Source organism: Meles meles, chromosome 4, assembly GCF_922984935.1.
Source record: "Meles meles chromosome 4, mMelMel3.1 paternal haplotype, whole genome shotgun sequence".
Classification (NCBI taxonomy): Eukaryota; Metazoa; Chordata; class Mammalia; order Carnivora; family Mustelidae; genus Meles; species Meles meles.
Window position 1 is genome coordinate 163,788,694 of NC_060069.1, and position 26,562 is coordinate 163,815,255.

The 26,562-nt window shown below is 63.0% G+C and overlaps 2 protein-coding genes across 14 annotated transcripts in view; one reads left to right on the plus strand and one right to left on the minus strand.

Annotated features, from left to right (window-relative positions):
- COL18A1 (collagen type XVIII alpha 1 chain) overlaps positions 1-555 on the plus strand; it is a 79,803-nt gene extending 79,248 nt beyond the window's left edge. For all 6 annotated transcript variants that reach the window (XM_046003781.1, XM_046003776.1, XM_046003775.1 and 3 more), the window contains one exon: positions 134-555. In XM_046003781.1, coding sequence (XP_045859737.1) covers positions 134-347 — 214 coding nt within the window. In that variant the 3' untranslated portion in view covers positions 348-555. The remainder of the gene's footprint in view (positions 1-133) is intronic.
- On the minus strand, positions 535-24,993 carry SLC19A1 (solute carrier family 19 member 1). 8 transcript variants are annotated; one of them, XM_046003782.1, is made up of 7 exons: positions 24,848-24,974; positions 20,977-21,073; positions 18,534-18,766; positions 14,447-15,167; positions 14,164-14,356; positions 11,739-11,880; positions 535-3,157 (listed from the first exon to the last, which is right to left on the minus strand). In XM_046003782.1, the coding sequence occupies exons 3-7, from the start codon at positions 18,720-18,722 to the stop codon at positions 2,966-2,968; spliced, it is 1,437 nt and encodes a 478-aa protein (XP_045859738.1). In that variant the 5' UTR covers positions 18,723-18,766; positions 20,977-21,073; positions 24,848-24,974; the 3' UTR covers positions 535-2,965. The 8 variants fall into 8 exon arrangements, with proteins under 8 accessions (XP_045859738.1, XP_045859739.1, XP_045859740.1 ...); XM_046003783.1 differs by having other exon boundaries at positions 20,977-21,070; positions 24,848-24,968; XM_046003784.1 differs by lacking the exon at positions 24,848-24,974 and adding an exon at positions 24,044-24,160.
- Between the last annotated feature and the right edge of the window lie 1,569 nt (positions 24,994-26,562).

The following is a 26,562-nucleotide window of genomic DNA, read 5'->3' on the forward strand; positions in this document are numbered from 1 at the left end:
GAACCAGGGACGGCCAGCTCCACGCCCCCCGCGGGCCCCACATCCAGCCTACACGAGGCGCCTTTGGGAAGCACCCGCTTTGCTCTGAGTAGCCGGGCCCTGGTCTGGGGCTGACAGCTGCGGCGTCTCGCAGGCCCCAGAAGAGCGTGTGGCACGGCTCAGACCCCAGCGGGCGCCGGCTGACCGACAGCTACTGTGAGACGTGGCGGACAGAGGCTGCGGGCGTCACGGGCCAGGCGTCCTCCCTGCTGGCCGGCCGGCTGCTGGAGCAGAAGGCCGCGAGCTGCCACCACGCCTTCATCGTGCTCTGCATCGAGAACAGCTTCATGACCTCCTCCTCCAAGTAGGGGCTCCGCCGGCTCGGACGGACGGGACGGACAGGCGGGCGGGCGGCCCGACGGCCCGCTGGGAGGCCAGGAGGCGGGCGAAGCGCCGGGCAGGAGCACCCCTCCCCCCAGGGCGGGGACCCGGCTCGGACACTTTGTACGGCTCACGTGTGATGTAACCCTCAAGAAATAAAAGGAAGCCAAAGAGTGTATTTTTTAAAAAGTTTAAGACAAAGCCTGGTGCCAGTTCTCTCTCACACCCCCCCTCACGCAGGGCCCTGTCCCTGCCGTCTCAGCCGTCAGACCGGGGGTAGACCCAGTCCCCGGCAAGGGAACTCACTATGGAGCGGAGGGTGGGATGCATGGCCCAGCGCCCTCCGTGGCCCCCGCAGGTGCTGACTCGGCTCCCGGTGGCCTCCCTCCCTCCCTGGGCCCCCAGGGAGGGCAGTGCTGTGACAGGCGCCCCCTCCCCAGCTGTGAGCTGCAGGGGCGGGGGGGCGGCTCAGGCCATGGGCACAGGGTGGGGCCCCCTCGCCCAGGCTCGGGCCGTTACCCCAACCCCAGTCAGCTCTCTGTGCCACCCCGGCTGCCCACAAGACCCACGAGATCACACCCGGCGTGGAGCTCGGCCCCGCCAGCGCCTTTAAGAAGTTTCTTTGAAGCCCCAAGGTGGGGCCGGAACTCATGACCCTGGGACCAGGAGCTCTACTGACTGCGCCAGCCACACGCCCCCATGCTGAGTTTTGAGGGTCCCAACCCGTGGACGGTGGCGTCCCGTCCGGGCCCACCCCATGCGCAGGCTCCTTCGCTGGCACGAGGCTTCCCAAAGCAGAACTGGGCCTGGCTTCACCTCCTGGAGCCCGACCAGGCCCACACCCACTCCCCGTCCCCTAGTCCACGGCCGGAACCCCAGCCGCTGGCTCAGGGCCAGGGTCTCAGGTTCGTCTCTGCAGGACACGGAGTTCAACAATCATCTGCCTTTGGCTCAGGTCATGATCTCGGGGTCCTGGGACCGAGTCCTGCATCCCGTCCGGCTCTCGGCTCTGCGGGGCGTCTGCTGCTGCCCCTCTGTTCGCGCCCCCTGCCCAGCACCAACCCTGCTCGTGCTCGCTGACTCTCAAAATAAACACAGTCTTAAAAGGAAAAGTCGGGAGGCAAATAGGACAGACACGCCTGCGCCCATCCAGGACACGGCTCCACGGGACCTGCCTGGCTGAGCCCTGGGCGAGACGGGCCGCAGGGAAGGGGACACTGGGAGGAGTGCCTGAGCATCTTGGGGACGGCAGGGTCCCTCCTCCAGTGGCCACCGTGCGGCTGGCGAGGACCCACTCACACAGCTCTGCAGCCTGCGGGCCACAGCAGCGGGTCCGGTCACCGTGGTCATGTGGTCACGGGCTCTGCCTCCAAGGCTGTGGAGCTGGTCTGCGCCCCGCACCCGTGTTCGCCCCACAGCCACTGTAGCGCGTGGGACCAGCTGAGAGGCTGGGCCCCTGGGGGGGCCGCTAACGGGAGGGTTCGCTGGGCCAGGAGTCCCCGGGGCCAGAGCCCAGCGTCCTGTGCTCAGTGACCAGAGGTGAGACACAGCCCCTTCTCCTGACTCCTGCCCCCGCCCCAGAGGGTTCACGGGGCACATGTGCGTGGATGCCCGACCCGCCCCCCACAGCACCCACAGGTGCTGGTCCAGACCCCGTGGGCCGTGGGAAGGGCTGCGCTCCGCTGGGGGACCTATCGGCCTGGGGCAGGGGATGAGCCGGGGCCCCCTCCTTGGCCTCCTGACCACCTCCTTCCACCCCCGCCCCCGCTAGGCTAGGAGACAGTCAGGAGCCCCCAACACTTGGGGCTTGTGGTCTAATCCCCTTCAGGGAGAGCAGACAGTCTTGCATTTTGGAAGGGACACAACAGGCTGAGAGCCCCTGAGGGGACGCCCCCCGGGCGGGTCCTGTCTCGGCCGGCGGGTGAGCAGCCCCACGCTGCCCGCAGCCACTGCTGAGGTAGGTCGGTTTTAACCCACTCTGGGGACAGGCAGGCCACTGGAGGCCTGGGGAGAAGTGGGGTCTGGGGGCAGCGACCCCACATCCACCTACAGGGGCCTGCTGTCAATGTCCAGCTTCCCCCACAGGACACAAGAGCCCACCGGGGTTTCTCGTCCAGGTTAGTTTTTTTAAAAAGGAAGAGGACTAAGGCAAGTACCTGCAAAACGGAGCCAAGAGCCACAGAAATCACAGCTCCCAGCCTCGTGCTGCGGGGGCCCGAGTCCCCATCCCAGCCAAGGGTCCCCAGGGACAAGCAAGGCCTGCCTCCCAGGTTGGGGGGTGACGATGAGGAGGCACGTGAACCCCACTGCCCACCACATGTGGGCGGGGACAGGACCAGAGTGCCAAGCAGGGTGGAGGGGCACCACCCTCAGGCCACGGCAAGACAAGCCACGGCCCCTCCTGAGGCAGGTGGCCCCCGGGCGCAGGGCACGGGGAGGTGCCGTGGAGGGTCCCCACTGGTCACTGGTTCCACAGTCTGAACCCTGGAATGTAGCTGAGGCCGGACACCTGGACCGCTGATGGGGACGTGGACGGGGCGTCTGTCCCGAAATACCAAGGCCCCAGGACGTGGTGGATGCTGGCGGTGGCTTCTGGGGTCGGAGGTCAGGCTTTGGCCTCGGGCTGCAGGCTCTGCTCCTGGGCGTCCAGCGGCTGCATGGCCTTCTCCTCCGCGGGGCTCAGCTCCGGGGGCTGGGGTGCGCGGCGGCCGTCCCGGAAATGCCGCACGACCACCACCAAGGCCCCCAAGAGGTAGACGCCAAACAGCACCAGGAAGTACACGAAGTAGATGAAAAACTGCGGCAGAGAGAGGGGCAGGGGTGGGGTGGGAGGGGTGAGCTCAGCCCCGCAGAGGGGCAGGAGCAGGGCACAGCGGGGCAGGGACCCTGCAGGCCTCCCTGGCTCTCCCTCCTCCTGCAGAGGCCACGGGAGTCAAGCCCGCTCTCTGCTCCCCTCCAGGCCACAGTCCAGCACAGCCCTGGGGTCTCCTGCCACTTTCCCACAGAGCCCTGTACACGTCCTTTACGGCGAGGCCTCTGGGACCACCCAAGGCACTCCGCTCACTTTGGGACATATGCTTCCCTCTGTGGGTCAAGTTTCCACGGTGGCCGAGGGCTCGAGGACCTCTGTGTGTGCGGAGTCCGGTCGAGAACACGCAGCCCGAGGCACCAGAGTCCCAGCTGCACGGGCCTGAGACCCAGGCAGAGACCCAGGCATTCCCGAGCACGAGGCCGGTTCCCACCCGGGGGACAGGTGCAGCCACACACGTCCCAGCTGCTCTAGCGACCGCCGGGCCAGACAGTGCTGGACGGTCTCCACATCCCCGGGCCAGACCAGGCATGAGTCCCACCCGAGGCCATGGTGCCCTGCCCCCTGCACGCCCCTCTCCGACGCCTTCAGGAAAGCTTGTCCCCACACCGACCCTGGGAACTGAGCCCTCAAGGATGTTGCCTCCGGGGCGTGATGCTCGGTGTCTCCCCGGCTCCTCCCCGACTGTGGCTAGAAGCCTGGACGCCACACACAGAACACACACGAGCGGGGGACTCCGGGCGGTGGAGGGCGGTTCACCAGTCGGGCCGCTGCAGCCGAGGACACAGACGTGTGTCCCCTGAGCTTTTTTACCTTTGCACTGGGTTTTAGATCTGAAGAAACCAGCAATCCAGAAAAGCCAGTTGATGAAGGAAAAATACCCCAACAAAAGCTGTTCTTTGTAGCAAAGGACGGGAGAGGGGCACTCAGGACAGGGACTGACAGAGGGGAGCCCCTGGCTACAGCAAGACCCACCCTCACCGGCCAGACTCTGACCAGGTGGTGGTGGCCAGCGCATGGCAGGGAACTGGAAACTTCACCCCAGCAAAGACCACACAGAAAACCTAGACTTTCACTCTCCCCAAGTTCTAAGAGCCCCCAACTTCCTGCACGCAGAGAACTGTCCGCATCACTCAGCAGCAGCAAGAACACCCCAACCCTGACGTGTCCCCTGAGACCACGTGGGAAGCCATACAAGGCCCCCATACACCTCCTAAGTGTGGGAGGCTGGAGGCCAGGTGGGGAGCCGGAACTCCCATCCCCACGCAGCAGTAAGGAGGAGGCCCCCATCCACCCCTAGGTCGGGAGGGCTGCTGGGGAGCCGGTTACCTGGCTGTGACAAGCCCACGTTCCCAACTTCGTCTGTGAGAGCAGTGTCCGGAGAAGCCAGTTACACTGGAGGGTTTCAGTAAGATCCAGACCTCATAACGTAATATCCAAAATGCCCAGTGTTCAGTCACTCACCAGCAGACTTAGAACCACAAAGGCCTCTGACTAAATAAATACAGTCAACAGACAAGGACGCTGAGATGGCACGGACAGTAATGTCATCGGAGAAAGACTTTAAAGCAGCCAAGATGAAAATGCTTCCACAAGCAGTACACAGCAGGAACAGACGAAACATTCAAGGAAAGATAGAACTAAAAATGCCAAAACCAAACTAAAAACTCAAAGAACGGCCTCGACAGCAGAGCAGATGGGACGGAGAAAACACTCCGTGAGCCGGCGACAGAAGTCACCAACTCTGAGCAGCGGGGACAGACCAAGAGTCACAAGCAGGTCTCATTCCCTTTACAACAAGAGACACGACGCTGTGTCATGAGAATCCCACAAAAGGAAAGAGGACGGGCTGGCGAAGTACTTGACAGAATTAAGGCTGACGACTCCCCAGAGCTGGTAAGAGACATAAACCTACAGATCTGAGACACTGAGGGAACCACGAACAGGACAGACCCAGAGAAAACCAGACCAGCGTACCGTATTTAAACTTCTGAAAACGAAAGGCAAAGAAAAAGTAAAAACTCATGAAAGCAGCCAGAAAAAAAGTGACACTTTCAGGGGAAAACAGTGGATTTTTCATCAGAAGCCATGAAAACCACAAGGAAGGGAACACATTTTCAGAGTTCAAGGAAAAAGCTATCAACATAGAGGCCTACATCCAGTAATAATCTTTAGAAATGAAGTCAAGACAGTCCTGGAAGAAGGAAAAACTAAGCGAGAAGTCTGTCAACCCGCCCGAAAAGAATGGCTTAAAGGACATGCTCTAAACAGAAATTATAAAGAAACCTGGGCCAAGAGGAAAGAGAAGAACACGGTGAGCCAAATCACGGGTAAATGGAAGATCTTCCTTCTCCTCCAGAATCTTCTAAATGTTGGGCAGTTACAGCAGAAGTCAGAACCCGGTCTCCTGTGGCTGTACTGGTACACGGAGGAAACAGTCAAGACACTGTACTATTAACAGGGGGAGACAGAATGACACGGTAGGAGGCAAGATCTCTATACTTCACTCAAACTGCTCATTTAACCCAAAAAGCCACCATCAAAAAAGCCGTACTAAGAGATATACTGAAAAAACACAACAGACAAACCAAAATGAAATTCTAAAGAAGGTGCAAACAATCCACTGGAAGGCACAGAAAATAAAAAGCAGAGAGAAGAACAGAAAAATGGTCCGGCGGCATCAACTCCAGCACGTCGGTTACACTAACTGTAAATGGTCTAAACTGGCCACTTACTAAGGCAGAATAGATGAAAGAACACGACTCAACCGGCTGCGATCCGCAGGACACTCATTGCAAATATGATACAGTCAGGTAACAGGTAAAGAAGCAGAAAAGAATGTGTCGTGCAAACATTAGTTACAGGAAAACATGATGTTGCTGGCAGGCAGAGTAGACTTCAGAGAAAAGAAATGACCAGAGGCAGAGAAGGACATTCCATTCCATAATGGTCAAAGCTCAATCCATCGAGACACACGGCCATCCCCAAGGCACACACAACAAACAGAAGAGCTACGGACGTGCAGCGAAAACATGATGGAACCAAAAGGACAGACAGCCGAGCCCACAGCTGAGGACAGAGATGCCAACACCCCTCTCTCAACAACGGAACGAGACAAAAGTCACAAGGATGGAGAACAAGTCGACATCGTCACCAACAACAGGACCTGGCAGGAATCTACAACATGCTCTATCCAACAAGAGCAGAATTCACACCCCTCCGAGGGTCCACAGAACACCTATCAAGACAGACCACATCCTGGGCCATTAAAGAAACCTCAATCAAGTTAAAAGACAGACAAACTGTATTCTCTGATCACAAAATAGAGTGAAAACAGAAATCAGCAACAAAGAGATACGGGAAAATCTCCAAACACCTGGAAACTAAACAAAACTCTTTGAAATAAGTATGGGTGAGAAGAAGTCTCAAGAGCAATCAGAAAATACACTGGAACGGACAAAAATGAAAATGCAACGTGCGGGTGCAGCTACGGCAGTACCGGGAGGGAAACGCATAGCACTGAAAACGCAAACACCACAAAGGAAGTTTCATCATTAATCGAAGCTCTCATCTTATGAACCTAGAAAAACATGAACATAAATATAAAGCAAGTAGAAGGAAATGATGAAGAGAAAGTTTGAGGGGCACCTGGGTGGCTCAGTGGGTTAAGCCTCTGACTTCGGCTCGGATCATGGTCCCAGGATTCTGGGATCAAGCCCCGCATCAGGCTCTCTGCTTGGCGGGGAGCCTGCTTCCTCCTCTCTCTCTGCGTCTCTACCTACTTGTGATCTCTGGCTGTCAAATAAATTAAAAAAAAGAGAGAGAGAGAAAGTTCGAGCCAGCTTCAGGAAGGAAGACTAGGAAATTAAAAGCACAGGGACAACAAACCCCCAGAAACAATAAATGACCTCAGCGAGACTGTGAACGGCCAACATTCGAGCGCCGACTTTATTTCTGGGTATTCACGACACACAGATACTGCCACAAACTGAACTGTGTCCTGCCCAGGGTTCGCCTGGGAGAGCCTCACTGCCAGCGCGACCATATCTGGGACAAGGCCTTCAAGGAGGTGATTAAGGTCAAAAATGGTCCTAACGGTGGGCCCTATTCCAACAGGGCCGTGTCCCGAGAAGGAGAGAGACACAGACGTGCACACACACAGAGAAAAGGCCACATGAGGACACAGAAGGCGACGTCTGCGCACCAGTGGGCTGCTCAGGCGGAGCCGGCCCTGCTCACACCTGGTCTCGGACTCTAGATTCCAGGACTGCGAGAAATAAAGTCTGTGTGAGCCGCCGGCCCTCCGGTGTTCTGATACGGCAGCCGGGGCAGCACATGCAGACGCTAAAATGAAAACACAGTATCACTCACGACTGCTGAAAAAAGCAGCGGAATACTCAGGTAGAAACCTACCACAGCAGGTACAGTATGTGCTGAGAACCACCAGTGCTGGAAGAAACCCGAAAGTGCTAACTAAACGGAGAATGCACCCGTCCACAGATGGCAGACTCGGCAGAGCAGGGGTCTCCCGCCTCCCAGAAATGACCCAGTGTGACACCCGCGAGACCAGCCAGGACTCCGGCAGGTCGACGAAACGACTCCAAACTTCACACGGAAAGGCAAAGACGCTGTAACAGCTAAAACAGCTCTGAGGGAACATTCCAAAGCTGGAGGAATCGCAACGTCCCACGCGGCCGGAGAGCGGGAGGCTGCGGGGGAAGGACGGAGCAGAGCGCGGGGACACACAGAGCAGCCACAAGCAGACTCGCGCAGACACGCGCCACTGCATTCTGACCCAGGTGCAGAGAAGAGCGTCTCGTCAACGAGAGCCCGGGCGTTGCAGGACGTGCGCAGACGAGGCGCCTTGATGGAAACCTCACACCCCGCACGAACACGACTCAGGACGGCTCAGGCTTGCATGCACAACTACAGAACGTTGTTCCCTTTGCTGTTTGTATTTTGTTGTTTAGAAGGGGGTGGGGGAGGGGGAAAGGGAGAAAGAATTGTAAGCAGACCCCGCGCCCAGCACAGAGCCCAAGGCGGGACTCCAGCTCACGACACTGTGAACATGACCGGAGCGAAACCAAGAGTCGGACGCTTAACCGACTGGGCCACCCAGGTGCCCCACGTATGTCTTTCTTCTTCAGACTGACGTATGCATTTTACTACTCTCTACAGCCAACGTGGGACTCGCGTTCACAGCCTCCAGGTCAAGAGTTCGCATGCTCTTCCGACCCGGCCAGTCTTTAAAACTTTAAAAAAGATACCGGGATACTTCCAGAGCCCAGGTTATGCCAAAAGTTCTTACACTTGGCATCAAAACTCAGATCCGTAATGGGAGAAACAGATGACTCAGACCTCGCCAAAATGAAGACGTTCTTCTGCTCTGCAAAACCCCGTCAGGACAGAAAGACGAGCCACGGCCGCCGAGGGCACGCGCGCACCAGACACGGCCGACCCCGAGAACGCAGGGCTTCCAGGAGCCGCATGTAACGTCCGACTGACCGCAGGTCACCTGCTGCTGACCGGCGGCTCTATCAGTGACAAGGCTGACACCGTGAGCATGATGTGTGTGCCCCGGATCACGCTCCCGCAACACGGTCGGCTGCAGACAGCGCTACGGAAAATCGTCAAGAAAACACACCTGTCGCGAGCACTACATCGGCTAAAAAAGTCTACGTCTACGTGGATCCACGTAGTCCACACACACCGTGTTGCTCGAGGGTCCGGTGTAAATCCCCCGAAGGACCAGTTCCTCCAACAGACAGACAACACTCAAGCCCCAAGAGTGAAGACAAGCCCCCCAGGTGGGAAAGCAGCAGCAGAGCGGAGGGCGGTCTCGCCAGATGACGCGCGGGGGGCGCACGTCCGGCTTGCAACATCGGGGACATGCGATCGGGACCACGAACAGGCACCACCCCAGCCAGTGAGATGCTCAGTAAAAAACAGGGATGACCCCGGAAGGATTTGGGGGCACGGGCTCTCCCCGCTGCCCCGTCCATGCCGGCTGGAAGGCAAAGCAGAACAGCCCCCGCAAGTTGGCCGTGGCTCTGCTGCGCACACGCCCGGACAAGCACGGCCTGCGCTCAGTGCTCAAGGCTCTCGTGTCCACAACAGCCAACACCCGAGAACAGCCCAGAGTCCTTTACGAGGACCAAGCACACACACCATGTCCACCGCCCAGTGGAGGGCGGCGATGGACGGCCACACACACACACACACGAGCACATGGTAACCCGTGTGGACCCCGGGGGTGGGGGGCTCAGCGAGAAAGCCCAACCCACAGGTGACAGACCACGATTCCACCTGAGTGACACTCTGAAAGAAGATAGACAGTGGCGGGACTGTAGGGTTGGGGTCAGGGGTGTGGCCAGGAACGGCCACGGCAGGCCCTGAAGGGCAGGGGTGCTCTCGATCTCGCCCGTGTAAGGTCAGTCCCCTAGAGGGACGCTGCCCCGCAGGGCGTGTCCGGCGGGGACAGTGGGAACAGGCATGTGGGTCTGCATTATCTCTCGCGCTGCATCAGAACGTACGGTTACCAACATAAAAGTCTAACTTAAAAAACAAGCAAACCCAGGCCAGCTCCCCACCTGCTGTGTCCCGGGTCCCACAAGTCTCCATCCAGCCTGAACGCCGACTCCCTCTCAACACCGAGAGTCGATGAAGGCGAGCCTCCCCCAAGTGGAGTCTGGAGGCTGGCGGGGGGCCCTGGCACTCACCGCAATTCCAGGAAACACGGCCGACCTCGGACCCCCCAGAGCCACCCCCGCAGGGGAGAATCACCAGGGACAGGCCCCAACAGCGAAGTTCACGGAATCTCCTGCAAGAAGTCAGCCACCCCCACCGCTGGGCTAAGGAGAAACAGAAACCGTCACCAGCCTGAACCCTTTCGTTTCTGCAGCGGACGCTCGTGGGAACAGCCCCTCCCAACTTCCTCCTCCTTCCGCACAGAATATGTCCCTCTTCTGGATGGGTCAGGCCCGCCCGTGGTGTTGCTGTGGCTTGTCCTGAATTGTAGTTCTTTGTGGCTCCCAAACATGCCCGTTTTTGCTGTTTTATTTTACGGTGAAGAGCACCTGGGACGCCACGAAGGGATACACTGGCTGTGAACAGGGAAAGTGAGCAGGGATTTCCCTGCGGCTCCCGTCAGCGTTTCTGATCACGAACTAACCGCCCCATGTCGACATTTATTTTTTAACCGGGAAATGAGACCAGCCAGAGAAAATCCAACGTATTCTTCTCTGCACTTGACCCGACAGGGCCGGGAGCTATGACATGGGAAGGCCCAGCCCCTCTTCCAAACGCGGGCCCCAGGGCATGGCCCGGCTTCCAGACACACTGCCCCTGGGCCCCCCAGGCTGAACAGGGCCATCAGCAGGGGTAGCGACCTGAGGTCGGGGCTGCCGTGTGGCCGGGTCCACCAAGCCCTCTGGGAACCGAGACAGGCCTCCGTCCAGCCGCACTAACAGCCCCGCTGCCCAGAGGCTACCCACTGGGGGCTCCTAGCAGGCCAGGCTCCGTGGAAAGTCCAGGGCCAAGGGTGCTCCCCTGCAAAGGCTGCTGCTTCCGGGGAGGCCCCCCACCTGCCCAGCCCCGGGCACAGGGCCCAGCCCCCCAGCCCCCTGCCGACCCACAGGTGCAGCCGCACTTGTCCCCAGTGGGGGGACGGTCCCAGTGCTCAGCCTGGAGCCCCCGAAGCCTGCAGACACAGCAGGTGCTTCAGATCTCCTACTCCCCAAGGGCACGTCCGAACCCCACGGGCCCATCTCCAAATGAGAAGGTCTGTTCCTGCCAGTCAGCTCTGCGGTCACCGAGGCTGTGCCCACTCAGCCCCCTCAGGTGGAGGTCGGGACTTCTCTGTGGAGCCCACCGAGCTCGGGGTGTCCGGGCTCCAGGCAGATGGAGGCCACAAGCCCCCCCGGCTGACGGCACTGGCCCAGGGGCCCGGTTACCATCCTGTGGCTCATGCCAGCTGGCCGGACAGGTCCTGCCTTGGCTGAGACCACCCGGAGTCACACATGCGCGTGTGGCCCAACCTCCCGGGAACAAGAGCTCTCCAGCTCCTCTCAGAAGCACCGAGAACCCGCTCAGGGTGAGGCGAGGGAAGGAGCTGGAGAGGGGCCAGCAGGCACCAACCTCACGTCCCCCACACACGTCACACGTACGGCAGACAGACAGCTGGCCCTGAGCCAGCGCCCGGGTCTGACAGGGGCTGGCCAGGGCAGAGCTCTCCAACGAGGGCCGTGAGCGGGGCCACACAAGGAAAGGGCTCACGGCCAGGCCTCCATCCTTCCTGGGACACCAGCCGGCATGGGGGACGATGGGGGCTAGTCAGAGCTCCTCCAAAAAGGACGGACGGCACCTGGGCTGGCCGCAGACGTCAGAGGGCATCCGGCCCCCCTCCCCTCCCTGCTCCGCTCCAGTCTGGGCATCTGGCCGGAAATGCCCGGCCGCCCTGCACACAACCCTCCGCCCCAACAGTAGACCGAGAGCCCCAGGCCCGTGGGGTGGGAGATGCCGCTGCCCAGACACCGGCGTCCCCCGGGCAGCGAGGCTGAAGTGGGCTCACCTGTGAGTGGACTGGGAGGCCCAGACCCCGCTTGTCAGAGACAATGAGGGTGATGATGGTCTTGAGGACGGTGGCGAGGAATGTATTCACTCCGAAAACCAGCGCACAGAGCTCTTTAGAGAGAGAAGACGCGATCTGAAAACTGAACGGGAAAGCGGCCGAAGTCAGACTCCGGGGGAATGAGAGGCGCCCACAGTTCGAAGGGACTCGGCAAGCCCGGCCGGCAGCTGTCCACCCGCCGCGCCCGGGCATGAGACCCGACTCTGTGAATCCGAGACCGAGGACAAGTGTGCCCCCAGGAGGATGCTCGAAACGTCTCCCGGTAATTCTGGGGCAGAGACGGTCGTCCTCATGAGAACGGGCAGAGCATCTCGGGGAAGCACGGTCGTTCGCGGCTCAAGACGTGGTAAGTTAGGGACATGGCAGTGGCGCAAACAAGGAAAGCAGGAGAACGAATGTGCGTTCACCTCCCGATCTGCTGCAGAAAAACCTCCAGAAACAAGTGACCGGACAGGAGACGCTCTAGAGCTCTGAAAAGCGAAGACGCAGACACACGCGAGAAGCCTTTCAAGAGGATGACAGAGGGCGAGCGGCGCCACTGTGCTGGGTCAAGGCGGGCGCACGACAGAACCACCGGGCCCAGACCAGCAGCAGTGAGACAGCGCGCGGAGCGAGAGAAAGAGCGCGTCAGGCGGAGGTCTGGGGGGAGCCCACGCTGGGCCACATGCCCGCCACGGCAGAACGCCACGCCACCACTCCGCGTCTCCCTCACGGCCTCCACGAACCCAAGCGGGAGCAAACGGAGCCGTGCCAACAGCGCATGGCGGGAGGCTCCTACCGTACTCGGTTGACGCAAGCGCAGCGGAGGACCCCGCAGAAGAGGCCAGAAACGAACAGGCCACTGACACCGGGGAGGAGCCGGCCACACTGTCCCCACGGGAAGACCATCAGGCCTGCACGCTCGCAGGCCCTCCACGCGCTTGCCTGCTATCTGCTGACACCTTTCCAAAGCCCGCACCACGCCTGGCCAGGCCCCTCCGGGGACCCCTCTGTGGCCACCATCCCGATGCAGAGAAAGAAACACGTCACACCCGCGATGACCAGCTTGGCCCACAAGTAGGCAAGAGAGTGCTGACCTCAGGGCCGTCACAGGAAAACACCATGCGCGTCACCCCCGCCAACCGGGGCCTGGCTGCTTGGCACCGGCAAGAGTTCGAGTACGTCGGTGGACGTGGGCAGCCGGGCGGGCAGGGCTGGAGGCCGAGGGCCGAGCTCTGAGCCACGTCAGGCCAGATGCCCGAGCACCAGCAGCCAGGCCGCGGGTAGGGTGGCACCCGCTCCCCCCCACACCTACCTACGCCGGACCTGACCTCTCCTGCGGTTTCTACGACCAGCGAAGACATTCCGGCAGCAGAGATAAAGATGCGCATGGCATGCGAGACGACCTAGACCCCTTTCCACGTGGGAGCGTGCCAAGGAGATGTTCCGGGACATCTGCCCGCTGAGAGAGGGGTAGCTGCGCCGGGAAGCAGGGAAGACCGGGGCCTGGCCACAGTCGGCGGCCCCACCGCGCCAGGAGCTGGGGATGCCGCCTGAGCGCGAGAACCAGTGGGGACAGACGTTCTAACGCGGGGTGACCAGGAGGGTCCCCCACCCTGGCCTGAGGAGTGAGGCCCAGCAGGGAACCAGGGTCAAGAGAAAGGCAGCTGGTAACAGAGCCAGGCCCGCCCGCTGGGTGCAAGCCGCACGCGTGATGTGGGTGTGCGGCTCCGGCTCTGTGAAAGGGGCAGTTCAAGCATACCAGGGTCTTAACAGCAAGCAGGGTGCGGGAGGGAGAAGGGTTTGGAAGGCAGAAGCGGGCAGGAAGGGCAGCTCTAGGGACATCCGCAGACAGACAGAGAGTCCCCAGGGGTGTGAGAAATGCAAGGGCACCAGGAGAGCCCTTGGCGGAGGGCGAGTGGGGCCACCTGGTCACTCCCGGGCTGTGTGTCACTGCCCTGTGGCGGGAGGGGATGGGAAAGGCCTTGTGCACCACAGACGGGCCCACAGCAGCGCCTGGGGCCTCAAAAACAGGGAAGGGAGCTGGGAAGAACGGCTTCACAAGCGCCGGTGACCGTGGCCAGCAAGGGGACCAGGCTCTGCACCAAGCTCAGGGTCACGGAAGCCAAGACAGGCTGTGCTGTGGACAACTGGACGACTGGGCCGGACTCAGAAAGCCCAGTTCACTGCTGCCCCCGACACGAGTGAGCTCAGCACGGCCTGCTCACGCCCCTTCTGCTCCCCACGGAACGTTCCAGAAAAGACGCCTCTTAATAGACGCGGACGGTTTCTCCACTCCCAGCTGCCCGCCCCTGCCCGGTCTGAGCTCTGGCACGTCAGTGGCCGGGAGACCCGTCCTGACAGCCCCGCACTCGGGTCAACTCACGTGGCGATGGGCACCAGGAACTGGTAGACGCCGCGGAAGAGCACGAAGGCCGCGTAGCACAGCCAGATGTCGCTGCTGCTGTACATGAGGAACACGAGCGCCGCCTGCACCACCGTCACGCCCGCGATGACCAGCTTGGCCCACAGCGCCCAGCGGATCTTCACGAAGCCCGCGGAGAAGGAGGAGATGGCACCTGGGGGGGCAGGACAGGTCACGGCCGCGGCGGGGGGGGGGGGGGGGTGGCGGGGGGGTGCGGGGCCGCGGGGACAGGGCCGGGGCCTACCGAGCAGCGTGGACGCGGCGTCGGCACCGCCGTTGTAGACCGAGGCGCTGCCCGCCGTGGGGTGGACCACGTTCCACAGGATGTGCGTGTAGTAGACGATCAGGTAGTAGGCGGCCGAGTTGAAGACCCACCAGAGGGACCAGAGGCGCAGCTGCGGCGAGCGCGCGGTGGCCCCCAGCTCACGGAGCATGCGCGCCGGCGTCCAGGCCCGCCAGGCCCCCCGCGCCGCGGCCGGGTTCATGCGGGCCAGCTCGGAGGCGGCGGCGTCGCGGTTGAAGAAGAGGCTGCGCCGGGGCCGCCGCAGGAAGAGCGCGAGCACCAGGCTCCCGCTCAGCAGGCCGAGCGAGACGTAGTTGAGCGTGGAGAAGGGCACGCCGGCGGCCGACACGAGCAGCTGGCCCAGCACCGAGCTGGTGAAGACGCCGAGCAGCACGGCCGAGCGGGAGTAGCCGGCCACGCGCTGGTAGCGCGCCGGCCGCACGAGCGAGAAGATGTAGGAGGAGTAGGCGATGCGCGCGGCCATGGTGAGGGCGTAGCAGAGCTCCATGAGCTGCATGTGCAGCACGGAGCGGCCGAGCAGCAGCAGCAGCCAGACGGCCACGAAGCTCGCGCTCTGCAGCACCAGCACGGGCGTGTAGCGCAGGTAGTCGGTCAGCAGGAACACGGGCACCAGCACCGCCAGGTACGAGTAGGACAGCACCGGCGTGATCTCGTTGGTGACCTGGGGACAGCGGGCGCGTGACGGGGGCGGGGGCGGGGCGCGCGGGGGGGGGGGGGGCGACGGTCCTGGGCGAGACACCCCCCCATCGGAGGGCACCCACCCTGCGGGCCTCCCACGGCTCCCTGGGGCCCAGCCAGCACGGCCTGGGGAAAGCCAGCGCGAACCGCGGACAGTCCCAGATGACACCAGAATGCCTGGCGACCCAGGTTCGCTTTTAGGAGATGAAAACGTGACCTGGTTTGTCCCTGTCCTTGACAGTGGGGCCGATGTATGCCTCGGCCTGGGAGGAGAAGCCTCAGGCGGCAGGTTCCGCGGGGCAGGGGAGGGAGGAAGCCAGGAGGAAAAGGAACAGAAGAGCAGTGGCCACGACAGGGCCTCGCCTCTCTGCAGAGGAACGGCACCCGCCGCCCAACTCAGGGGGTCCCAGGGCACAGGGACGCTGCGAGGGAAGCCCTGTGCCCAGCCCCACCGGACTCCACCGGGGGGGCTCTGGCCATGGCTCCCATCCACCGGGGCAGACCCAGCTGGGCCCTTAGAGATCACGGCCTCCCTGGGGATCCACAGGCTTGGGGCACTAAGCCTGACTCGGGTCCCGGAACCACCCCTGAGCCAGCCCCAAGAGCCAGCAGGCCCCAAGGTCCCACATAAGGAAACCGAGGGACCATATGGAGCCTCGGGTCAGCACGTGGGGCTGTGCTGTGCCCACCACCTGCCAGCCTCCGGGCGGCTGGGTGGACCCCGGTGCCTCAGCCTTCACCCGCGGCTGTCGGCAGCCCTGCCCACCCAGGGGGAGCCTCAGGCGGTCCCGGACGAGGGTGGAACAGCATTTCTAGGGTTGTGCCCTGGACCCCCGTCTCAGCCCCAGGTGGCCAAGCCTCAACGACTCTGAGGAAGGCTGTTGGGTCCCCTCCCAGCTGAGGCTCCTGTGCCTGGTGGCCTCATCAACCCACACCCCCACAGGAAAGCCAGGGATAACCCCAAAGCTTGTGGTCTGCACAGCACCGTGCACCAAAGGCCTCCAGGGATCCTGAGACTGAGTGCAGGTCAGTCCCAGGGGAAAGAAGACCCTACAGTGGGTCACCAAGAGCCACGGGGCCCCGGCTCGAGCCCAGACGTGGGCACGTGTCCCAGGGCACCCATCAGGCCCTCAGTTACGACGGCAGAGCCCAAGGGGCAGAGACTCGGGAGGACTGACTACCCTTCCTTTCCTTTGCCCTCCTCCGTCCTCCTCTCCCCTTCTCGCCCTCCCCGCATCCTCCACGGGCTCTCCTCCAGCTCGGCAGGCCAACGGGCCGGCAGAGGCGGCTGACCCACGTCACACTTGGAAGGTACTAGGGGAGTGGGCACCCACGAAGTCCCTGGGGTTCAGTAGCATCTGCCAAGTGGCCCAGCACTTGGCACAAGGACAGCTTCCTATTGGCTGAGCCTAGTGTTGCCTGGACGCCTTCCCAGGAGCCTAGTGTACGCACAGGCCAGGGCCAGGCGGACCGCAAAGCACAGGAACCGTGCCCGGATCTGGACCCAGGTGGCTCCCGGCAGCTGCTTCCCTGAATGGGCAGGCTCGGCAGGGCCCCAGAGCAGCCAGAACAGCGGGGGGCGGGCAGCGGCAGACCCACGGCAAGGGCAAGAAGGATGCAAAACATTGAGTTCTCAGGAGCAGGACGAGGGAACCCAAAATCCAACAGGAAGTGCGAGCCCGATCCCTGGCAGCACCGGGGGGGGGGGGGGGGGCGCTGAAGCCCGTGCAAGGGGAGGGCAGGGGAGCGGGACAGTGGCCTTCCCTGCTGGGCCCTGATGATCCCAGGCTGAGAGGTGACAGGTGGGCAGGCCCGCGAGGAGGAGTGTTGTGAGCAGTCCCGGATGGGCTCCCCGTGGGCGTGGTGCTGTGGACTCAGAATAGGCGGCCTGAAGGAAGGGCGCCGCAGGCGTGAAGATAGAGAGTAGCCTCCCCCCACCCGCAGGGCCAGGTGGTCACTACGCCAGGGAGGATGGGGGCATCCCCCAGCAAGCAGCAGGAGGGAAAATCTGGCGGGACCAGAACTTAAAACCCCAGCCTAACAGGACACCACGAGCAAAGCGAGGGACTGGCCCGGACGGGAAGAAACAGATGACGGTCCAATCCCCCAGGGCAACCGGGAGGGGGACAGCCCCGCAGGAAGATGTGGAGGCCGGCGCAGCGAGCTCCGGGACCGCAGGTGCCAGCCGGGCCCAGGGCCCACTGCGCAGACCAAAGGAGTACATGCCGAGCAAGCCAGCTCTCCACGGCGATCAGACGGGCAGAGACTCAGCCGTGCCAGTCCGCTGCCGGGGACGGAGGGAAATGGGCAGCCAGCCACACGGGCGGCGGGGGTGGGAGTCTGTACCGGCGACACCAAGCCCGCACATAGCCGTGCCCAGGACACCTGCAGCGGATTTCCCTCGGGGCTAACAGACGCTGTCGAAGTACCCGTTCAAGCATTAGAGTGTGCTGAGGTCAGGGCAGCCCGGACATGTGTGGACAAGTGTCCCCAGTCAGCCCAGCGGGGACACGCCACAGAGGCTGTCCTAGACCCCACTGACATGCCCGGGGCAGACACAAGCCAGAGAGGCCACACCACCAGCCACTAGGGCCCGGCCCCCACCTGAGACAGGTCAGGTCAGGCCTCATGTGCACAGCGACTCCACGTGACTTTTAAGAATTCTAAGGTCCGCAAGGGGAAGGGGTCAGGCTCTCAATCAGGGAGAAAGGCCAGGCTCCCAGAGAAAGCCCGCGGCTCAGTGGGGCCCAGCCTCAGTGGGGCCTAGCCAGTGATGCGCTGGAGGGCACGGTGCCTGAGGCCAGGGGCTGGGCGGGACCGGCTCAGACAGATGGCCTCACTGGGACAGAAGGCCTCACGGGGACAGAAGGCCTCACGGGGACAGAAGGCCTGACCGGGCATTTTATCTACCAACAGCCCTTCGGCTCTTTTGTTCTCCCGATAAGGAGAGCTCTGGGGAGAAAACTGCTTTCCCTCCTCTACCGCCCCAGGTAGAAACTGTTACCCAAGTCTCCAACCAGGAGATCTTCCTCCTTCTCCCCAGTCAGTCCCTCCCTGTCCCTTCAGGCAAATGGCTGTTAGAGGTCTCCCGCCACACAAGCCCCTGGCGGGGGGTGCGGGGTGCCCCCCTCCCCACTCTCTTCCCTCAGACCCTCAGCAGACGCGGACCCCTCTGCAGCCTGCCGTCCCTCCTCGACTAGCCTGCTTAGGAGTCCAAGTCCGCCCCCCCCCCCCGCCCCCTCCGTGGGAAGGCGCCCTGGAGAGGGCGCGGAGGGCAGGACCCCTCCCACCACACGGCCACCCACCTAACCCTGCAGGCTCAGCCACTACGGGCCGGGAGCCCACGCACCTGTTCCCGAGTGAAGTTCTTATCGGGGCTCAGGAGGTAGGGTGTGATGAAGCTCTCCCCCGGCCGCAACTGCGCCATGAAGCCGTAGAAACACAGGTAGGACACCAGGCACCTCCAGGACTTGAGCTCCGGGTCGGGCCCCGGCTCCGCAGGCTCCTGCTTCTTCGCCAGCTGGCCAGAGGGCACCATGCTGCCCAGCCCCCCTGGCGGCCCCGGACGAGACGGTGGTGCTCCTGAAAGATGAGCACGGGCTCAAGGCAGCTCCACCCACGGCCCTCGGACCCCATGCCTCCTCCCCACAAACCCCAGGGCTCTCACACGTGGTCGGGACACAACGTCCACATGGGGAGGGGGCCCCAGCCCCGAGAATCGCCCAGCGCATGTCACAGCCCAGACGTCTGGCCCCGCCAGCCCAGGCGGTCACCGCCACCAGGAGGCCCGCGAGATTGCCGCAGCCCATAATTCACCTTAAGTATTGATCAACTCAAACCAAACACAACTTAAAGTCCCATCTTTTGGGCACCCAAGCTCCTCCCACGAGCTCACAGTGGGTGGCTGTGGCCGTGAGCCCACGTCCCTGGCCAGGAGCAGCCCCAGGGGAGCGCTGGCATCTCGGCACCCAGCCAGAGCCACCCCATGTCACCTGGCCCCAAGATGGCTCAGAGCCGGCTGGAAGGGTCCTGCCGGGACGCCAGGCACACAGTGAGGGTGGCTGGCGGCCCCAAGTGCAGCCTGGGAGTGCTGTCCCGTCCGTCTCTGGTGGGGGGACTCCAGGCACGAGACGGGGGGACGTGGCAGATGGGGTTTGCTGGCACTGCTGACCGCTGCTGAGGAGGGCAAAGGGAGACGCAGGAGCCGTGGGGGGCGGGGGCCGGCAGAAGGACAGTATGTGGGACAGAGGCCCAGCCCTTAAGGCTCCTGACCCTGGCAGCCCCTGAGGCTCCCCTAAAGAGAAGCAGCCAGAGGCGTGTGTTCCCCGAGGGCAGCCTCACCCTGGGGCACTCTGGGCAGAGCCAGAAGCAGCACTGGTCAGACCGCGAGGTCCCACGGGGACAGCGCTCCGTCCAGAGGGCTCCCGCCCTGCCCAATCCCACTACACGGAACAGAGAGGAGCAGGGAGTCAGATCTACCTACCCGGTGCCACTGTTTATCTTTGTGACTGTTTCTACGTAGCAAGGGATATGGCTTTTGTGCTTACGGCACTGATACAAAGTTCTTCTTTAAATGGGTCAAAAGCTACAGCCGCACCGTGAGTGGGCGAAGAAGGGGGCCAGTGCCAAGGGGACTTGTGGCTCAGGTGAGGCAGGGGTGCCCCGAGGGCAGAAGGGCGGCTGGTTTGAAAGGTGCTGGAACAGCTCTGTGCTCATTCCTGCACAGCCTATTCACAGAGGGTGACTGCAGAGGGTCCGGATCCATGGAGAAATCCCCTCCAATTCCCAGCAGTGGGCACAAAAAGTTCCCAAGATGTGGGGCCAGCCTGGTGGGGCTGGCGGGGTCCAGGGACCCCGAGGAAAAGCCACCAGATTCCCAACACAGGTAGCTCGAGACTGTCCAAGCAGGAAGCACCCCCCCACCCCCACCCCGCCGCCGCCACTCCTCCCAGGATGAGGCCCAGAAAAGCCAGGGGACTGCCGAGGACGCCCTCCCCACCCAGGACCATGGACAGCAGACGGAGTCCCCACACCAGGGCTGGGGCCTCAGCGAAGTGAACTGTGTGGCCCAATGAGCAGGACCGTTCCCAACATCTAAGCATCTGCGCTTATTTCTGTGGCACAGGGACAACGAAGGGACAGCAGTGAAGCCCTGAAGAAGACAGGCTATGGGTCTGTCTGTGGGCGCGACGAGGAACGGCAGGGCAGAGGTGAGGCGCAGCTGCGGGAAGGCCAGGGTTTCCGAGGGAGCGACTGATGCGGGAGAGAGGGTGGTGCCAGGAGTTACAATGTCCTGGGCTAACCCCCTTCAGTGCTCCCAAGAGGCCAAATGAAACCATCGGCCAGGCTGGGGAGCTGCAGCTTCCTCTGCCCCCCCCCCCCCACTGCCCCTGCGGGAAACTGTTGCTCTGGGGACACAGGCCAAGGACTCCTGAGGACAGGCTCCGGTCCGCGCTTTCCCAAACCCACTGGGAGCTTGCATAAACGGATGGGAGGGCCCCAGGGCCTGCCACAGGCAGAACCACTCCCACGTCGGGTGCCCCCCCGGGGACCCACACCAGCCCTCAGACTCCCCTCCAGCTCACTCTCCTACTCCCAGGAACACTCTCTGGCCGCCGGCCAGGGAAGCTCTCCAGCTCGGGGTGAGCAGCTGAGAAGCCACCTGAGCCCAGGGTCCCCGGGAGTGGGTCCCCCCCAGCCCCTGCCCCTGCCCCCAGGGGACTGGGAGCCCCGAGGACTTGGCCCTCCTGTTCAAAAATGTCACCTCCAGAAGCGACGGGAACTTCCCTCACCTGGTGTCCCCGAGTCCTGGGGCAGTGGCGGAAGTTTCAAGCACCAGCACCAAACGCGTTAATGTTTTCTGCTCTGGATCCTGGACTCCTGGAGCTTCTGAAACCAAGGAGCAGTGCTTCGTACGCTATGCTGAGAACTGTCAGAAACTCCCGCTCTGGGCTCTGCCCGCTGCAGCTGTCTGAAGTCTGGGTCATGGCCCAGGACTCTGCACCTTAACACATCCCACAGGCATGTCTGAGCAGGTGGAACAGCATAGCACCCGCAGGGGACGCCACCTCGGGATTCCTGGCTGGACGTGCAGAGCTCGACATCCAGGCCCCGGCGGGCGTGGCAAGCCGGCACCCAACCACTGCCCGGAAGGGCCCCCAGGAGTCCTCCAGGGTAACCACAGCCCCAAACCCCAGAAGGACAGGCATGCAAGGAGCCGCCCCAGGGGCTGGCCAGGGAGCTCACAGGCTCGGGGGAGCGTCTGCAGAGACAGGGTCTCAGAGAGCCCGTTCCTTCCCAGCCTATCCCCTAACCCCATGCCTGAAATCTGGGAACACTGCCCAGTGCGGGGCACAAGCTGGACAACCTAGCCCCCCCCCCCGCCCTGTTTATAATGGTGGGAGTGAAGGAGAGTACCCCCCCAACTGTAGGGGACACACCCAAGCCTCTGCAGCTGCCTGTTCTTCAATCACCCGAAGCTAAGGGCCCCATGTCTCCACAGCTCACGGAGCCCCGGGCTCACACGCATTGCACCTCGGGGACCACGCTGTGTTCACCGCACTCACGGCCCCTTAGTTGGCTTGGTCCCCCACCCCCCGCAGGGCCAGTGCACCCACGTCTCCAGTGGCCAGGAGTCTCCCACCCACTGCACACCCAATGGAAAGGGGGACTTGAGCTCTCCTCTGCCCAGGCGCCTGGACCCTCTCTCCAATGTCATGAACGGAAATGCTCATCCTGGACAAAGAGTGCATTTGTGGCCCCACGGCCAGTCCAGCCTCACCCTGGCCCACACCAGAAATGGCAGAGAAAACGCAAGAAGCACAGAAGGTACCAGACCCTTGAGCGCATCCCTTCAACACTGGCCACTTGCATTTCTGCTTCAGACATTCTTCCCGCGCGCTATTTAGAAAACCTGCCCCTTGGGGCGCCTGGTGGCTCAGTGGGTTAAAGCCTCTGCCTTCGGCTCAGGTCATGATCTCAGGGTCCTGGGATCGAGCCCCGCATCGGGCTCTCTGCTCAGCAGGGAGCCTGCTTCCTCCTCTCTCTCTGCCTGCCTCTCTGCCTAGTTGTGATTTCTCTCTGTCCAATAAATAAATAAAATCTTTAAAAAAAAAAAAGAAAGAAAGAAAACCTGCCCGTCCTCCAACTCGGGTGGGGGTGGCCACCATCCTAGGGCCCCCCGCACAGGCAGCCCCCAGATTCCCGAGAGAAGAGGCCCCACGGCAGCGCACATGAAGCACAGCGGACCTCTGGTCAGCCCTGGCAGCTCGAGTGCCCCCAGCTGGTGTCCCAGAAGAAGGGACAGCCAGGCCTCCAGGGCAAGCGCGACAGGCCACGCAAGAGCGAGGGGAGGCAGTGATGACAAAGGTCTGAACGACACCCCGGGGTCACGAGGCCCAAGGCCGCTCTGCAATGTGCATCTCTGAGGCTCATATTCCGCACTTCTGTCAACACGGAGACTTCTGAAACAGGCTGGACGACACGTCCCTCTGAGCGGAGCCAGGCCGGACAAGGCCACGGGGAGGAGCGCGGCCCCAACCCTGGAGCAGCAGCACCCACACAGCAACAAGGGCTGAAACTCCAGAGTCTGATTCGAACTCCTTTTTTAAGAGCGGCCACTGCAGAAGAAATGCGGGGCACCCCAGCACCAGGGTGTCTGAGGGCCGGGGGCACAGCAGGCAGCCTCGAGCCCTGGCTCCCAGCTTCCCCAGAGAGAGGCCACGCGCAGGGACTCAGGTTGGAAGAAAAGGGCTGACCCGCCCAGAAGCCAGCCGTCTCGGCAGCCAGCCTGGGGCCCCGCCTGCGTCCCGAGTGGACTTCGGCTGCCCTGGGTCTCTATTCCACTCACCTGAGCTGGGGGTAGTCCCCAACCCTGACAGGAGGCCGGCCACCGCCGCTATGACTCAGAGTCCTCTCTGGAAACACAGACTGCTCTTCCCAACACAGAGGCCCTTCCCAGGCTCGCACTCCAGGTGGGGAAGGTGGAAAGACCCCCTCACACGCTCGCGGGCAGCCCAGACGGCAAGTGAGGTGCCCACGCTTAGGGCAGGTCACAGACAAGAGGACTGGCCTGGACCACAAGTGTGCTGACCCCAGCCAGCACCAGGCAACCTCAGGCCTCCTCAGGGCAAGCAAAGGACCCCATCACGTGCCTCCCAGAGAAGGTTCTGACAGTTCCACAGGGACCCCTCTTCACAGCCCTCAGGCACCTGTCCTGGGGCGGCGGGCGGGGGGGGGGGGGGGCGCGGCTAGTGTGGAGCACCAGCGTCTGGTCCCTTCAGGACCTAGTTAGCCCGGAGACCCAGAACCAAACACCATGTGTCCTGGGTTTTAAATCAGCTACCGCTCTCCCAGGCTAACAAGGCTGTTTCCTTACCTTCTTAGTGAAAAGGAAAAACCCTTGCACCCTCCCCCCAAACCACCAGACACAGTCCCTGTTCCAAAGAGTAAAGTCAAAGTTAAACCCGCGGTCACCGCTGTAGACGCTCAACCCTCAAGTGTAACACACCTGGGAGGTGATCAGCTTTGCCCAGCAGCAGGAACTGGAGTGTCTGGAGTTACTAACACCCCGCAAAGCCCCGTCCGAAAGAAAGGAACTAGGAGCACCAAGTCAGGAGATGCAAAGAAGTGAGCAAGGCAGTCTGCGTGGGGGGCGTGGGGGGGTGCGGGACACCATCCGGGAACCCCAGCGGTGAGCTCTGGGCACCCAGGCCGGCAGAGGGAAGCAGTTCCCCCAGGACACAAAGTCCCAGCTCTGCTGATCCAATCCGGGGTGCAGGAGCCCCCGCCGCCCCCCGGCTCGCCGAGAGGAAACACCGGCCGCTTGCCCAGGAAGCAGGAAGCAGCTCCAAATCCCACCTGTGCTTCGAGCAGAACGCAAAACCGCTTTTTCTAGACGCATTCCGGATTTCCGAGCGGGCTCAGACTCCAGCTTCGGCTCTGACACCAGGCCGGCTGGGGCCGGGCACCCCCAGATTGCAAAGAACCTCAGGAGCGCACCGGCCTCTCGGGGAGAAGCGTGGGAAGCAAAGGACCTTTGGGGATCGTTTCCTCCCGCAGAGGTGTCGGCCCACTCGGGAGCGGCTGCTGCACAGCCGGGCTCCCAGGCCACCTCCCGCACTCTCCGCGCCAGCCGCGCCTCCGGCTCTGGGCTGGGACACAAACGCGCCCCGCACGGACTGGGAGGCGCGCCAAGGGCTCCCCGGGTCGGGTGGGTGGGCCGGGGATCCCCCGCCTTCCCGCCCGAGGAACACGTGCGCCGGGGATGGCTGTGCCCCGAGTCCACGCGGTCCTGCCCATCCCGCCTAAGGGCCGCGGAGTCCGACGGTGACGGGCGGGGGTCGGGGCGGCCTCAGCCCCCAACTAGCCGGACTCTGCGGGAGCGGCAGGGGTTCCGAGGGGCGCGCACCGCGAGCCCCGGGGAGACATGCGTCCGCGGGCATCCGGCGGCGGGCGGGCGAAGCCCGAGTCCCTCCCTGCACGGCCGGAGGCGAGGGTGCGGCGCTGCACGCGGGACCCACGGCCCGCGCCAGGAGCAACGGGTCACCGCGCGCCCAGGGCGCGTCCCGCACGCACGGACCTCGCCCGCGCCCTGAGCACCCGGCGCCCGGCCCGGGCCCTCGCACGCCCCCCGCAGCCGCCCCCGCGTGCCTCGCGGAGTACCTGGGCGGCAGGGGTCCGCTCCTCGGGGCGCGCGGGCGCCGGGGCCGAGGACCCACAGGACCCGGCGCACGCGCCGTCCCGGCGCACACGGTGACCCGTGGCCGCGGGCGCTGCCGGGAAAGGCGGCGGAGCCCCGCCCCGGACACGCCCACGACCACGCCCCCGCCCGAGCACTAACCTCCCCGCCCGCCCCGCCCCCGCGCCGCCCCCCCACCTCGGTCACGCGGCTGCCTCCTGGCCCGGGCTGGGCGGGGCAGTGAGGGGCCTGGCGTACCCGCGGACGGTCTGCCCGCCGATGCCGCCCCCTGTGCAGCCGGGTCTGCAGGTCTCCAGGCCTCAGTCCCCTGCGGGGTCGTCCACCTGCCGCCGCACTCGGCCCCCAGCCACCACTGGACTGTCCCTCGCTCCCCTCCCCTGCCGCCCGTGCAGCCCCCAGTGGACTGGACCGCCTCCCCCACCCTCGGGCTGCAGCCCCCACTGGCCCGTACCCCCCCACCCGCTCTCCGCTCCGCAGCCTGTTATGGGCCATCGCCTTGTCCCTGTTCGCCCACAGCCTCGGCTAACCCCTGCCCCGCCCCCATGCAGCCCCCACTGGACCATCCCCTCCCTCGCAGCAGCCCTTTCTGGCCGTTTGTCTGGCCCCCCACCTCACCCCAGCCTGTAATGGATTGCACCCCCCCCCCCGCAGCTCCCACCCGACTGCACGCCCCCTGGGCCCCCTCCCCACGCGGCCCGTACAGACCACCCCCCCTCCGCAGCCCCCACTGCACACACCCAGTCCCTCTGGTCTGTTTCCCTGTCCCTTCCCTCCCACATCCCCTTGAAGGCTCAGCTGAATCCTCCTCCCAACCCCCCGCTGGACCACCTCCTCATGCAGCCCCCACCGGGACGCCCCTTCCGGCGCCCACTGGAACCTACCCACACCTATTGGCCCTGGGGGCAGCTCTGCAGAAGTCCTGGAGGGAGGCACTCCTGCCCCTGCACCAGCTGTGACCGCCTCTTGGAGGAGGGCCGGCCCCTTGACCCCTGCTGGGCCATCCCAAGCTGGAAGTGAATGTGCTGCTTTTTTTTTTTTTTGGCTCATTTTAAACGTTCCTTTTCTGGCTAACCCGCAAGCTTAAGCCAGGGACATTGGTCACTGTGCCAGCCAGGACAGAACTGTTGGGGTTTTGACGAACTTCCCCTCCCCCCACGCAGCGGCAGCCTAGGATTCACCCTGACCCACATTTGGTCTGGTGGCTGCCTGCCACGTCGAAAAGGCACAGACACCTGCTCTTGGGGGTCGCGGCAAGCCCCCTACCCAGATGCACCCAGTACCTGAGTCCCCGTGGTGCTCCCCTGGTCCCCCAGTCCACTCTCAAGACTGGCGAAGAACCAGCCAGGCTCTGGTTGAGGGGGGAGGCATGGGGAGAGGAGGTCAGGTCTGGTCCCCTGGCTCCCAGGAGGAAAATGAAGGGGGAGAAGTTGCAGTTCCCACAGGCCACAGGAAGCAGGCGGAAAGCAGGTGTTCACCTTCAACCTAAAACAGCCCCATACTTGATCAGCACTAATGAGTTGATCCAGGAACGATCTAGATCATTCCTAGTTGATCCAGGAACGACCTAGATCATTCCTAGTTGATCCAGGAACGATCTAGATCATTCCTAGTTGATCTAGGAACGGCAGAGAATTTCCGTTTGGGACACGCAAGCTCTGGCAAGACCACAGGCGGGTCC

Bases quoted from the DNA above. Each gene is read 5' to 3' on its own strand.
- SLC19A1 (XM_046003782.1), bottom strand. From the start codon at position 18,722: ATGGTGCCCTCTGGCCAGCTGGCGAAGAAGCAGGAGCCTGCGGAGCCG. The intron at 15,168-18,533 runs GTGCGTGGGCTC...CGCTGTCCCCAG, and splicing joins AGAACTTCACTCGGGAACAG to GTCACCAACGAGATCACGCC. The intron at 11,881-14,163 runs GTGAGTTGACCC...TTTCCCGTTCAG, and splicing joins TTCCTGGTGCCCATCGCCAC to TTTTCAGATCGCGTCTTCTC.